The 14,283-nt window shown below is 53.9% G+C and overlaps 1 protein-coding gene across 1 annotated transcript in view; it reads left to right on the top strand.

Annotated features, from left to right (window-relative positions):
• The window catches only part of LOC139567227 (bone morphogenetic protein receptor type-2-like), a 41,962-nt gene that overhangs the window by 15,100 nt on the left and 12,579 nt on the right, over nt 1-14,283 (top strand). The window contains exons 7-8 of the mRNA XM_071388701.1: nt 183-343; nt 3,864-4,011. Of these exons, the coding sequence (XP_071244802.1) occupies nt 183-343; nt 3,864-4,011 (309 nt within the window). The remainder of the gene's footprint in view (nt 1-182; nt 344-3,863; nt 4,012-14,283) is intronic.

Genomic DNA, 14,283 nt, shown 5'->3' with positions numbered 1-14,283 from the left:
CTTCCTTCCTCATCATCCTCTCTTTTCCCCCCTCCTCCTCCTCCCCCTCCTCTCTTCCTCCCCCTCCTCTCTTCTCCCTCCTCCCACTCCTCTCTTCCTCCCCCTCCTCTCTTCTCCCTCATCATCCTCTCTTCTTCCTCCTCTTTTCCCTCCTCCTCTTCCTCTCTCCCCTCCTCCTCCAGACTTCTATAAGCCAGCTGTGTCTCACAGAGATCTGAACAGTCGGAACATTCTGGTGAAGAACGACGGAACGTGTGTCATCATCGACTTTGGCCTCTCCATGAAGTTGACGGGGAACCGGCCGTTACGGCAGGGAGAGGAGGAGAACGCTGCCATCAGTGAGGTGAGGGGAGACCATAGAACCCTTTGGAACCAATGTCATCAGTGAGGTGAGGGGAGACCATAGAACCCTTTGGAACCAATGTCATCAGTGAGGTGAGGGGAGACCATAGAACCCTTTGGAACCAATGTCATCAGTGAGGTGAGGGGAGACCATAGAACCCTTTGAAACAAATGTCATCAGTGAGGTGAGGGGAGACCATAGAACCCTTTGGAACCAATGTCATCAGTGAGGTGAGGGGAGACCATAGAACCCTTTGAAACCAATGTCATCAGTGAGGTGGGGAGACCATAGAACCCTTTGAAACCAATGTCATCAGTGAGGTGAGGGGAGACCATAGAACCCTTTGGAACCAATGTCATCATTGAGGTGAGGGGAGACCATAGAACCCTTTGAAACCAATGTCATCAGTGAGGTGAGGGGAGACTATAGAACCCTTTGGAACCAATGTCATCAGTGAGGTGAGGGGAGACCATAGAACCCTTTGGAACCAATGTCATCAGTGAGGTGAGGGGAGACCATAGAACCCTTTGAAACCAATGTCATCAGTGCGGTGAGGGGAGACCATAGAACCCTTTGAAACCAATGTCATCAGTGAGGGGAGGGGAGACCATAGAACCCTTTGAAACCAATGTCATCAGTGAGGGGAGGGGAGACCATAGAATCCTTTGGAACCAATGTCATCAGTGAGGTGAGGGGAGACCATAGAACCCTTTGGAACCAATGTCATCAGTGAGGGGAGGGGAGACCATAGAACCCTTTGAAACCAATGTCATCAGTGAGGTGAGGGGAGACCATAGAACCCTTTGAAACCAATGTCATCAGTGAGGGGAGACCATAGAACCCTTTGGAACCAATGTCATCAGTGAGGGGAGACCATAGAACCCTTTGAAACCCACCTCATCAGTGAGGGGAGACCATAGAACCCTTTGGAACCAATGTCATCAGTGAGGTGAGGGGAGACCATAGAACCCTTTGGAACCAATGTCATCAGTGAGGGGGGACCATAGAACCCTTTGAAACCAATGTCATCAGTGAGGTGAGGGGAGACCATAGAACCCTTTGAAACCCACGTCATCAGTGAGGTGAGGGGAGACAATAGAACCCTTTGGAACCAATGTCATCAGTGAGGTGAGGGGAGACCATAGAACCCTTTGAAACCAATGTCATCAGTGAGGGGAGACCATAGAACCCTTTGAAACCCACCTCATCAGTGAGGGGAGACCATAGAACCCTTTGGAACCAATGTCATCCGTGAGGGGGGACCATAGAACCCTTTGGAACCAATGTCATCAGTCAGGTGAGGGGAGACCATAGAACCCTTTGGAACCAATTTCATCAGTGAGGGGAGCCCATAGAACCCTTTGAAACCCACGTCATCAGTGAGGTGAGGGGAGACAATAGAACCCTTTGGAACCAATGTCATCAGTGAGGTGAGGGGAGACCATAGAACCCTTTGAAACCAATGTCATCAGTGAGGGGAGACCATAGAACCCTTTGAAACCAATGTCATCAGTGAGGTGAGGGGAGACCATAGAACCCTTTGAAACCAATGTCATCAGTGAGGGGAGACCATAGAACCCTTTGAAACCAATGTCATCAGTGAGGTGAGGGGAGACCATAGAACCCTTTGGAACCAATGTCATCAGTGAGGTGAGGGGAGACCATAGAACCCTTTGAAACCCATGTCATCAGTGAGGTGAGGGGAGTCCATAGAACCCTTTGGAACCAATGTTATCAGTGAGGTGAGGGGAGACCATAGAACCCTTTGAAACCCATGTCATCAGTGAGGTGAGGGGAGACCATAGAACCCTTTGGAACCAATGTCATCAGTGAGGGGAGACCATAGAACCCTTTGAAACCAATGTCATCAGTGAGGTGAGGGGAGACTATAGAACCCTTTGGAACCAATGTCATCAGTGAGGGGAGACCATAGAACCCTTTGAAACCAATGTCATCAGTGAGGGGAGACCATAGAACCCTTTGAAACCAATGTCATCAGTGAGGTGAGGGGAGACCATAGAACCCTTTGGAACCAATGTCATCAGTGAGGTGAGGGGAGACCATAGAACCCTTTGGAACCAATGTCATCAGTGAGGTGAGGGGAGACCATAGAACCCTTTGGAACCAATGTCATCAGTGAGGGGAGGGGAGACCATAGAACCCTTTGTAACCAATGTCATCAGTGAGGGGAGACTATAGAACCCTTTGGAACCCACGTCATCAGTGAGGTGAGACCATAGAACCCTTTGGAACCAATGTCATCAGTGAGGGGAGGTGAGACCATAGAACCCTTTGGAACCAATGTCATCAGTGAGGTGAGGGGAGACCATAGAACCCTTTGGAACCAATGTCATCAGTGAGGTGAGGGGAAACCATAGAACCCTTTGAAACCCATGTCATTAGTGAGGTGAGGGGAGACCATAGAACCCTTTGGAACCAATGTCATCAGTGAGGGGAGGGGAGACTATAGAACCCTTTGAAACCCATGTCATTAGTGAGGTGAGGGGAGACCATAGAACCCTTTGGAACCAATGTCATCAGTGAGGTGAGGGGAGACCATAGAACCCTTTGGAACCAATGTTATCAGTGAGGTGAGACCATAGAACCCTTTGGAACCAATGTCATCAGTGAGGGGAGACCATAGAACCCTTTGAAACCAATGTCATCAGTGAGGTGAGGGGAGACCATAGAACCCTTTGAAACCAATGTCATCAGTGCGGTGAGGGGAGACCATAGAACCCTTTGAAACCAATGTCATCAGTGAGGTGAGGGGAGACCATAGAACCCTTTGGAACCAATGTCATCAGTCAGGTGAGGGGAGACCATAGAACCCTTTGGAACCAATGTCATCAGTGAGGTGAGGGGAGACCATAGAACCCTTTGAAACCCATGTCATCAGTGAGGGGAGACCATAGAACCCTTTGAAACCCACGTCTGTCTCTCCAGGTAGGAACTATCCGCTACATGGCTTGGGACATTCTGGAGTGGGTGGTTAGGGTTAGAGGTTATGTATTTAAACACTGCTTCTGTCTCTCTCCAGATGGGTCCAGTCCACTACATGGCCCCAGAGGTTCTGGAGGGTTAGTGTAGAGTTATAACACTGGTTCTGTCTCTCTCCAGGTGGGTCCAGTCCACTACATGGTCCCAGAGGTTCTGGAGGGTTAGTGTAGAGTTATAACACTGGTTCTGTGTCTCTCCAGGTGGGTCCAGTCCACTACATGGTCCCAGAGGTTCTGGAGGGTTTGTGTAGAGTTATAACACTGGTTCTGTCTCTCTCCAGGTGGGTCCAGTCCACTACATGGCCCCAGAGGTTCTGGAGGGTTAGTGTAGAGTTATAACACTGGTTCTGTCTCTCTCCAGGTGGGAACAATCCGCTACATGGCCCCAGAGGTTCTGGAGGGTTCGTGTAGAGTTATAACACTGGTTCTGTCTCTCTCCAGGTGGGAACGATCCGCTACATGGCCCCAGAGGTTCTAGAGGGTTCGTGTAGAGTTATAACACTGGTTCTGTCTCTCTCCAGGTGGGAACGATCCGCTACATGGCCCCAGAGGTTCTGGAGGGGGCGGTGAACCTGAGGGACTGTGAGTCGGCTCTGAAGCAGGTGGACATGTACGCCCTGGGCCTCGTCTACTGGGAGACCTTCATGAGGTGTACTGACCTCTTCCCAGGTAATAACCCTGACCTCTGACCCTGGGCCTCGTCTACTGGGAGACCTTCATGAGGTGTACTGACCTCTTCCCAGGTAATAACCCTGACCTCTGACCCTGGGCCTCGTCTACTGGGAGACCTTCATGAGGTGTACTGACCTCTTCCCAGGTAATAACCCTGACCTCTGACCCTGGGCCTCGTCTACTGGGAGAACTTCATGAGGTGTACTGACCTCTTCCCAGGTAATAACCCTGACCTCTGACCCTGGGCCTCGTCTACTGGGAGACCTTCATGAGGTGTACTGACCTCTTCCCAGGTAATAACCCTGACCTCTGACCCTGGGCCTCGTCTACTGGGAGACATTCATGAGGTGTACTGACCTCTTCCCAGGTAATAACCCTGACCTCTGACCCTGGGCCTCGTCTACTGGAAGACCTTCATGAGGTGTACTGACCTCTTCCCAGGTAATAACCCTGACCTCTGACCCTGGGCCTCGTCTACTGGGAGACCTTCATGAGGTGTACTGACCTCTTCCCAGGTAATAACCCTGACCTCTGTCCCTGGGCCTCGTCTACTGGGAGACCTTCATGAGGTGTACTGACCTCTTCCCAGGTAATAACCCTGACCTCTGACCCTGGGCCTCGTCTACTGGGAGACCTTCATGAGGTGTACTGACCTCTTCCCAGGTAATAACCCTGACCTCTGACCCTGTGCCTCGTCTACTGGGAGACCTTCATGAGGTGTACTGACCTCTTCCCAGGTAATAACCCTGACCTCTGACCCTGGGCCTCGTCTACTGGGAGACCTTCATGAGGTGTACTGACCTCTTCCCAGGTAATAACCCTGACCTCTGACCCTGGGCCTCGTCTACTGGGAGACCTTCATGAGGTGTACTGACCTCTTCCCAGGTAATAACCCTGACCTCTGACCCTGGGCCTCGTCTACTGGGAGACCTTCATGTGGTGTACTGACCTCTTCCCAGGTAATAACCCTGACCTCTGACCCTGGGCCTCGTCTACTGGGAGACCTTCATGAGGTGTACTGACCTCTTCCCAGGTAATAACCCTGACCTCTGACCCTGGGCCTCGTCTACTGGGAGACCTTCATGAGGTGTACTGACCTCTTCCCAGGTAATAACCCTGACCTCTGACCCTGGGCCTCGTCTACTGGGAGACCTTCATGAGGTGTACTGACCTCTTCCCAGGTAATAACCCTGACCTCTGACCCTGGGCCTCGTCTACTGGGAGACCTTCATGAGGTGTACTGACCTCTTCCCAGGTAATAACCCTGACCTCTGACCCTGGGCCTCGTCTACTGGGAGACCTTCATGAGGTGTACTGACCTCTTCCCAGGTAATAACCCTGACCTCTGACCCTGGGCCTCGTCTACTGGGAGACCTTCATGAGGTGTACTGACCTCTTCCCAGGTAATAACCCTGACCTCTGACCCTGGGCCTCGTCTACTGGGAGACCTTCATGAGGTGTACTGACCTCTTCCCAGGTAATAACCCTGACCTCTGACCCTGGGCCTCGTCTACTGGGAGACCTTCATGAGGTGTACTGACCTCTTCCCAGGTAATAACCCTGACCTCTGACCCTGGGCCTCGTCTACTGGGAGACCTTCATGAGGTGTACTGACCTCTTCCCAGGTAATAACCCTGACCTCTGACCCTGGGCCTCGTCTACTGGGAGACCTTCATGAGGTGTACTGACCTCTTCCCAGGTAATAACCCTGACCTCTGACCCTGGGCCTCGTCTACTGGGAGACCTTCATGAGGTGTACTGACCTCTTCCCAGGTAATAACCCTGACCTCTGACCCTGGGCCTCGTCTACTGGGAGACCTTCATGAGGTGTACTGACCTCTTCCCAGGTAATAACCCTGACCTCTGACCCTGGGCCTCGTCTACTGGGAGACCTTCATGAGGTGTACTGACCTCTTCCCAGGTAATAACCCTGACCTCTGACCCTGGGCCTCGTCTACTGGGAGACCTTCATGAGGTGTACTGACCTCTTCCCAGGTAATAACCCTGACCTCTGACCCTGGGCCTCGTCTACTGGGAGACCTTCATGAGGTGTACTGACCTCTTCCCAGGTAATAACCCTGACCTCTGACCCTGGGCCTCGTCTACTGGGAGACCTTCATGAGGTGTACTGACCTCTTCCCAGGTAATAACCCTGACCTCTGACCCTGGGCCTCGTCTACTGGGAGACCTTCATGAGGTGTACTGACCTCTTCCCAGGAAATAACCCTGACCTCTGACCCTGGGCCTCGTCTACTGGGAGACCTTCATGAGGTGTACTGACCTCTTCCCAGGTAATAACCCTGACCTCTGACCCTGGGCCTCGTCTACTGGGAGACCTTCATGAGGTGTACTGACCTCTTCCCAGGTAATAACCCTGACCTCTGACCCTGGGCCTCGTCTACTGGGAGACCTTCATGAGGTGTACTGACCTCTTCCCAGGTAATAACCCTGACCTCTGACCCTGGGCCTCGTCTACTGGGAGACCTTCATGAGGTGTACTGACCTCTTCCCAGGTAATAACCCTGACCTCTGACCCTGGGCCTCGTCTACTGGGAGACCTTCATGAGGTGTACTGACCTCTTCCCAGGTAATAACCCTGACCTCTTACCCTGGGCCTCGTCTACTGGGAAACCTTCATGAGGTGTACTGACCTCTTCCCAGGTAATAACCCTGACCTCTGACCCTGGGCCTCGTCTACTGGGAGACCTTCGTGAGGTGTACTGACCTCTTCCCAGGTAATAACCCTGACCTCTGACCCTGGGCCTCGTCTACTGGGAGACCTTCATGAGGTGTACTGACCTCTTCCCAGGTAATAACCCTGACCCTGGGCCTCGTCTACTGGGAGACCTTCATGAGGTGTACTGACCTCTTCCCAGGTAATAACCCTGACCTCTGACCCTGGGCCTCGTCTACTGGGAGACCTTCATGAGGTGTACTGACCTCTTCCCAGGTAATAACCCTGACCTCTGACCCTGGGCCTCGTCTACTGGGAGACCTTCATGAGGTGTACTGACCTCTTCCCAGGTAATAACCCTGACCTCTGACCCTGGGCCTCGTCTACTGGGAGACCTTCATGAGGTGTACTGACCTCTTCCCAGGTAATAACCCTGACCTCTGACCCTGGGCCTCGTCTACTGGGAGACCTTCATGAGATGTACTGACCTCTTCCCAGGTAATAACCCTGACCTCTGACCCTGGGCCTCGTCTACTGGGAGACCTTCATGAGGTGTACTGACCTCTTCCCAGGAAATAACCCTGACCTCTGACCCTGGGCCTCGTCTACTGGGAGACCTTCATGAGGTGTACTGACCTCTTCCCAGGTAATAACCCTGACCTCTGACCCTGGGCCTCGTCTACTGGAAGACCTTCATGAGGTGTACTGACCTCTTCCCAGGTAATAACCCTGACCTCTGACCCTGGGCCTCGTCTACTGGGAGACCTTCATGAGGTGTACTGACCTCTTCCCAGGTAATAACCCTGACCTCTGACCCTGGGCCTCGTCTACTGGGAGACCTTCATGAGGTGTACTGACCTCTTCCCAGGTAATAACCCTGACCTCTGACCCTGGGCCTCGTCTACTGGGAGACCTTCATGAGGTGTACTGACCTCTTCCCAGGTAATAACCCTGACCTCTGACCCTGGGCCTCGTCTACTGGGAGACCTTCATGAGGTGTACTGACCTCTTCCCAGGTAATAACCCTGACCTCTGACCCTGGGCCTCGTCTACTGGGAGACCTTCATGAGGTGTACTGACCTCTTCCCAGGTAATAACCCTGACCTCTGACCCTGGGCCTCGTCTACTGGGAGACCTTCATGAGGTGTACTGACCTCTTCCCAGGTAATAACCCTGACCTCTGACCCTGGGCCTCGTCTACTGGGAGACCTTCATGAGGTGTACTGACCTCTTCCCAGGTAATAACCCTGACCTCTGACCCTGGGCCTCGTCTACTGGGAGACCTTCATGAGGTGTACTGACCTCTTCCCAGGTAATAACCCTGACCTCTGACCCTGGGCCTCGTCTACTGGGAGACCTTCATGAGGTGTACTGACCTCTTCCCAGGTAATAACCCTGACCTCTGACCCTGGGCCTCGTCTACTGGGAGACCTTCATGAGGTGTACTGACCTCTTCCCAGGTAATAACCCTGACCTCTGACCCTGGGCCTCGTCTACTGGGAGACCTTCATGAGGTGTACTGACCTCTTCCCAGGTAATAACCCTGACCTCTGACCCTGGGCCTCGTCTACTGGGAGACCTTCATGAGGTGTACTGACCTCTTCCCAGGTAATAACCCTGACCTCTGACCCTGGGCCTCGTCTACTGGGAGACCTTCATGAGGTGTACTGACCTCTTCCCAGGTAATAACCCTGACCTCTGACCCTGGGCCTCGTCTACTGGGAGACCTTCATGAGGTGTACTGACCTCTTCCCAGGTAATAACCCTGACCTCTGACCCTGGGCCTCGTCTACTGGGAGACCTTCATGAGGTGTACTGACCTCTTCCCAGGTAATAACCCTGACCTCTGACCCTGGGCCTCGTCTACTGGGAGACCTTCATGAGGTGTACTGACCTCTTCCCAGGTAATAACCCTGACCTCTGACCCTGGGCCTCGTCTACTGGGAGACCTTCATGAGGTGTACTGACCTCTTCCCAGGTAATAACCCTGACCTCTGACCCTGGGCCTCGTCTACTGGGAGACCTTCATGAGGTGTACTGACCTCTTCCCAGGTAATAACCCTGACCTCTGACCCTGGGCCTCGTCTACTGGGAGACCTTCATGAGGTGTACTGACCTCTTCCCAGGTAATAACCCTGACCTCTGACCCTGGGCCTCGTCTACTGGGAGACCTTCATGAGGTGTACTGACCTCTTCCCAGGAAATAACCCTGACCTCTGACCCTGGGCCTCGTCTACTGGGAGACCTTCATGAGGTGTACTGACCTCTTCCCAGGTAATAACCCTGACCTCTGACCCTGGGCCTCGTCTACTGGGAGACCTTCATGAGGTGTACTGACCTCTTCCCAGGTAATAACCCTGACCTCTGACCCTGGGCCTCGTCTACTGGGAGACCTTCATGAGGTGTACTGACCTCTTCCCAGGTAATAACCCTGACCTCTGACCCTGGGCCTCGTCTACTGGGAGACCTTCATGAGGTGTACTGACCTCTTCCCAGGTAATAACCCTGACCTCTGACCCTGGGCCTCGTCTACTGGGAGACCTTCATGAGGTGTACTGACCTCTTCCCAGGTAATAACCCTGACCTCTTACCCTGGGCCTCGTCTACTGGGAAACCTTCATGAGGTGTACTGACCTCTTCCCAGGTAATAACCCTGACCTCTGACCCTGGGCCTCGTCTACTGGGAGACCTTCGTGAGGTGTACTGACCTCTTCCCAGGTAATAACCCTGACCTCTGACCCTGGGCCTCGTCTACTGGGAGACCTTCATGAGGTGTACTGACCTCTTCCCAGGTAATAACCCTGACCCTGGGCCTCGTCTACTGGGAGACCTTCATGAGGTGTACTGACCTCTTCCCAGGTAATAACCCTGACCTCTGACCCTGGGCCTCGTCTACTGGGAGACCTTCATGAGGTGTACTGACCTCTTCCCAGGTAATAACCCTGACCTCTGACCCTGGGCCTCGTCTACTGGGAGACCTTCATGAGGTGTACTGACCTCTTCCCAGGTAATAACCCTGACCTCTGACCCTGGGCCTCGTCTACTGGGAGACCTTCATGAGGTGTACTGACCTCTTCCCAGGTAATAACCCTGACCTCTGACCCTGGGCCTCGTCTACTGGGAGACCTTCATGAGATGTACTGACCTCTTCCCAGGTAATAACCCTGACCTCTGACCCTGGGCCTCGTCTACTGGGAGACCTTCATGAGGTGTACTGACCTCTTCCCAGGAAATAACCCTGACCTCTGACCCTGGGCCTCGTCTACTGGGAGACCTTCATGAGGTGTACTGACCTCTTCCCAGGTAATAACCCTGACCTCTGACCCTGGGCCTCGTCTACTGGAAGACCTTCATGAGGTGTACTGACCTCTTCCCAGGTAATAACCCTGACCTCTGACCCTGGGCCTCGTCTACTGGGAGACCTTCATGAGGTGTACTGACCTCTTCCCAGGTAATAACCCTGACCTCTGACCCTGGGCCTCGTCTACTGGGAGACCTTCATGAGGTGTACTGACCTCTTCCCAGGTAATAACCCTGACCTCTGACCCTGGGCCTCGTCTACTGGGAGACCTTCATGAGGTGTACTGACCTCTTCCCAGGTAATAACCCTGACCTCTGACCCTGGGCCTCGTCTACTGGGAGACCTTCATGAGGTGTACTGACCTCTTCCCAGGTAATAACCCTGACCTCTGACCCTGGGCCTCGTCTACTGGGAGACATTCATGAGGTGTACTGACCTCTTCCCAGGTAATAACCCTGACCTCTGACCCTGGGCCTCGTCTACTGGAAGACCTTCATGAGGTGTACTGACCTCTTCCCAGGTAATAACCCTGACCTCTGACCCTGGGCCTCGTCTACTGGGAGACCTTCATGAGGTGTACTGACCTCTTCCCAGGTAATAACCCTGACCTCTGACCCTGGGCCTCGTCTACTGGGAGACCTTCATGAGGTGTACTGACCTCTTCCCAGGTAATAACCCTGACCTCTGACCCTGGGCCTCGTCTACTGGGAGACCTTCATGAGGTGTACTGACCTCTTCCCAGGTAATAACCCTGACCTCTGACCCTGGGCCTCGTCTACTGGGAGACCTTCATGAGGTGTACTGACCTCTTCCCAGGTAATAACCCTGACCTCTGACCCTGGGCCTCGTCTACTGGGAGACCTTCATGAGGTGTACTGACCTCTTCCCAGGTAATAACCCTGACCTCTGACCCTGGGCCTCGTCTACTGGGAGACCTTCATGAGGTGTACTGACCTCTTCCCAGGTAATAACCCTGACCTCTGACCCTGGGCCTCGTCTACTGGGAGACCTTCATGAGGTGTACTGACCTCTTCCCAGGTAATAACCCTGACCCTGGGCCTCGTCTACTGGGAGACCTTCATGAGGTGTACTGACCTCTTCCCAGGTAATAACCCTGACCTCTGACCCTGGGCCTCGTCTACTGGGAGACCTTCATGAGGTGTACTGACCTCTTCCCAGGTAATAACCCTGACCTCTGACCCTGGGCCTCGTCTACTGGGAGACCTTCATGAGGTGTACTGACCTCTTCCCAGGTAATAACCCTGACCTCTGACCCTGGGCCTCGTCTACTGGGAGACCTTCATGAGGTGTACTGACCTCTTCCCAGGTAATAACCCTGACCTCTGACCCTGGGCCTCGTCTACTGGGAGACCTTCATGAGGTGTACTGACCTCTTCCCAGGTAATAACCCTGACCCTGGGCCTCGTCTACTGGGAGACCTTCATGAGGTGTACTGACCTCTTCCCAGGTAATAACCCTGACCTCTGACCCTGGGCCTCGTCTACTGGGAGACCTTCATGAGGTGTACTGACCTCTTCCCAGGTAATAACCCTGACCTCTGACCCTGGGCCTCGTCTACTGGGAGACCTTCATGAGGTGTACTGACCTCTTCCCAGGTAATAACCCTGACCTCTGACCCTGGGCCTCGTCTACTGGGAGACCTTCATGAGGTGTACTGACCTCTTCCCAGGTAATAACCCTGACCTCTGACCCTGGGCCTCGTCTACTGGGAGACCTTCATGAGGTGTACTGACCTCTTCCCAGGTAATAACCCTGACCTCTGACCCTGGGCCTCGTCTACTGGGAGACCTTCATGAGGTGTACTGACCTCTTCCCAGGTAATAACCCTGACCTCTGACCCTGGGCCTCGTCTACTGGGAGACCTTCATGAGGTGTACTGACCTCTTCCCAGGTAATAACCCTGACCTCTGACCCTGGGCCTCGTCTACTGGGAGACCTTCATGAGGTGTACTGACCTCTTCCCAGGTAATAACCCTGACCTCTGACCCTGGGCCTCGTCTACTGGGAGACCTTCATGAGGTGTACTGACCTCTTCCCAGGTAATAACCCTGACCTCTGACCCTGGGCCTCGTCTACTGGGAGACCTTCATGAGGTGTACTGACCTCTTCCCAGGTAATAACCCTGACCTCTGACCCTGGGCCTCGTCTACTGGGAGACCTTCATGAGGTGTACTGACCTCTTCCCAGGTAATAACCCTGACCTCTGACCCTGGGCCTCGTCTACTGGGAGACCTTCATGAGGTGTACTGACCTCTTCCCAGGTAATAACCCTGACCTCTGACCCTGGGCCTCGTCTACTGGGAGACCTTCATGAGGTGTACTGACCTCTTCCCAGGTAATAACCCTGACCTCTGACCCTGGGCCTCGTCTACTGGGAGACCTTCATGAGGTGTACTGACCTCTTCCCAGGAAATAACCCTGACCTCTGACCCTGGGCCTCGTCTACTGGGAGACCTTCATGAGGTGTACTGACCTCTTCCCAGGTAATAACCCTGACCTCTGACCCTGGGCCTCGTCTACTGGGAGACCTTCATGAGGTGTACTGACCTCTTCCCAGGTAATAACCCTGACCTCTGACCCTGGGCCTCGTCTACTGGGAGACCTTCATGAGGTGTACTGACCTCTTCCCAGGTAATAACCCTGACCTCTGACCCTGGGCCTCGTCTACTGGGAGACCTTCATGAGGTGTACTGACCTCTTCCCAGGTAATAACCCTGACCTCTGACCCTGGGCCTCGTCTACTGGGAGACCTTCATGAGGTGTACTGACCTCTTCCCAGGTAATAACCCTGACCTCTTACCCTGGGCCTCGTCTACTGGGAAACCTTCATGAGGTGTACTGACCTCTTCCCAGGTAATAACCCTGACCTCTGACCCTGGGCCTCGTCTACTGGGAGACCTTCGTGAGGTGTACTGACCTCTTCCCAGGTAATAACCCTGACCTCTGACCCTGGGCCTCGTCTACTGGGAGACCTTCATGAGGTGTACTGACCTCTTCCCAGGTAATAACCCTGACCCTGGGCCTCGTCTACTGGGAGACCTTCATGAGGTGTACTGACCTCTTCCCAGGTAATAACCCTGACCTCTGACCCTGGGCCTCGTCTACTGGGAGACCTTCATGAGGTGTACTGACCTCTTCCCAGGTAATAACCCTGACCTCTGACCCTGGGCCTCGTCTACTGGGAGACCTTCATGAGGTGTACTGACCTCTTCCCAGGTAATAACCCTGACCTCTGACCCTGGGCCTCGTCTACTGGGAGACCTTCATGAGGTGTACTGACCTCTTCCCAGGTAATAACCCTGACCTCTGACCCTGGGCCTCGTCTACTGGGAGACCTTCATGAGATGTACTGACCTCTTCCCAGGTAATAACCCTGACCTCTGACCCTGGGCCTCGTCTACTGGGAGACCTTCATGAGGTGTACTGACCTCTTCCCAGGAAATAACCCTGACCTCTGACCCTGGGCCTCGTCTACTGGGAGACCTTCATGAGGTGTACTGACCTCTTCCCAGGTAATAACCCTGACCTCTGACCCTGGGCCTCGTCTACTGGAAGACCTTCATGAGGTGTACTGACCTCTTCCCAGGTAATAACCCTGACCTCTGACCCTGGGCCTCGTCTACTGGGAGACCTTCATGAGGTGTACTGACCTCTTCCCAGGTAATAACCCTGACCTCTGACCCTGGGCCTCGTCTACTGGGAGACCTTCATGAGGTGTACTGACCTCTTCCCAGGTAATAACCCTGACCTCTGACCCTGGGCCTCGTCTACTGGGAGACCTTCATGAGGTGTACTGACCTCTTCCCAGGTAATAACCCTGACCTCTGACCCTGGGCCTCGTCTACTGGGAGACCTTCATGAGGTGTACTGACCTCTTCCCAGGTAATAACCCTGACCTCTGACCCTGGGCCTCGTCTACTGGGAGACATTCATGAGGTGTACTGACCTCTTCCCAGGTAATAACCCTGACCTCTGACCCTGGGCCTCGTCTACTGGAAGACCTTCATGAGGTGTACTGACCTCTTCCCAGGTAATAACCCTGACCTCTGACCCTGGGCCTCGTCTACTGGGAGACCTTCATGAGGTGTACTGACCTCTTCCCAGGTAATAACCCTGACCTCTGACCCTGGGCCTCGTCTACTGGGAGACCTTCATGAGGTGTACTGACCTCTTCCCAGGTAATAACCCTGACCTCTGACCCTGGGCCTCGTCTACTGGGAGACCTTCATGAGGTGTACTGACCTCTTCCCAGGTAATAACCCTGACCTCTGAC

Source organism: Salvelinus alpinus, unplaced genomic scaffold, assembly GCF_045679555.1.
Source record: "Salvelinus alpinus unplaced genomic scaffold, SLU_Salpinus.1 scaffold_95, whole genome shotgun sequence".
Taxonomy (NCBI): Eukaryota; Metazoa; Chordata; class Actinopteri; order Salmoniformes; family Salmonidae; genus Salvelinus; species Salvelinus alpinus.
This window is presented reverse-complemented; position numbering and strand designations above follow the sequence as displayed.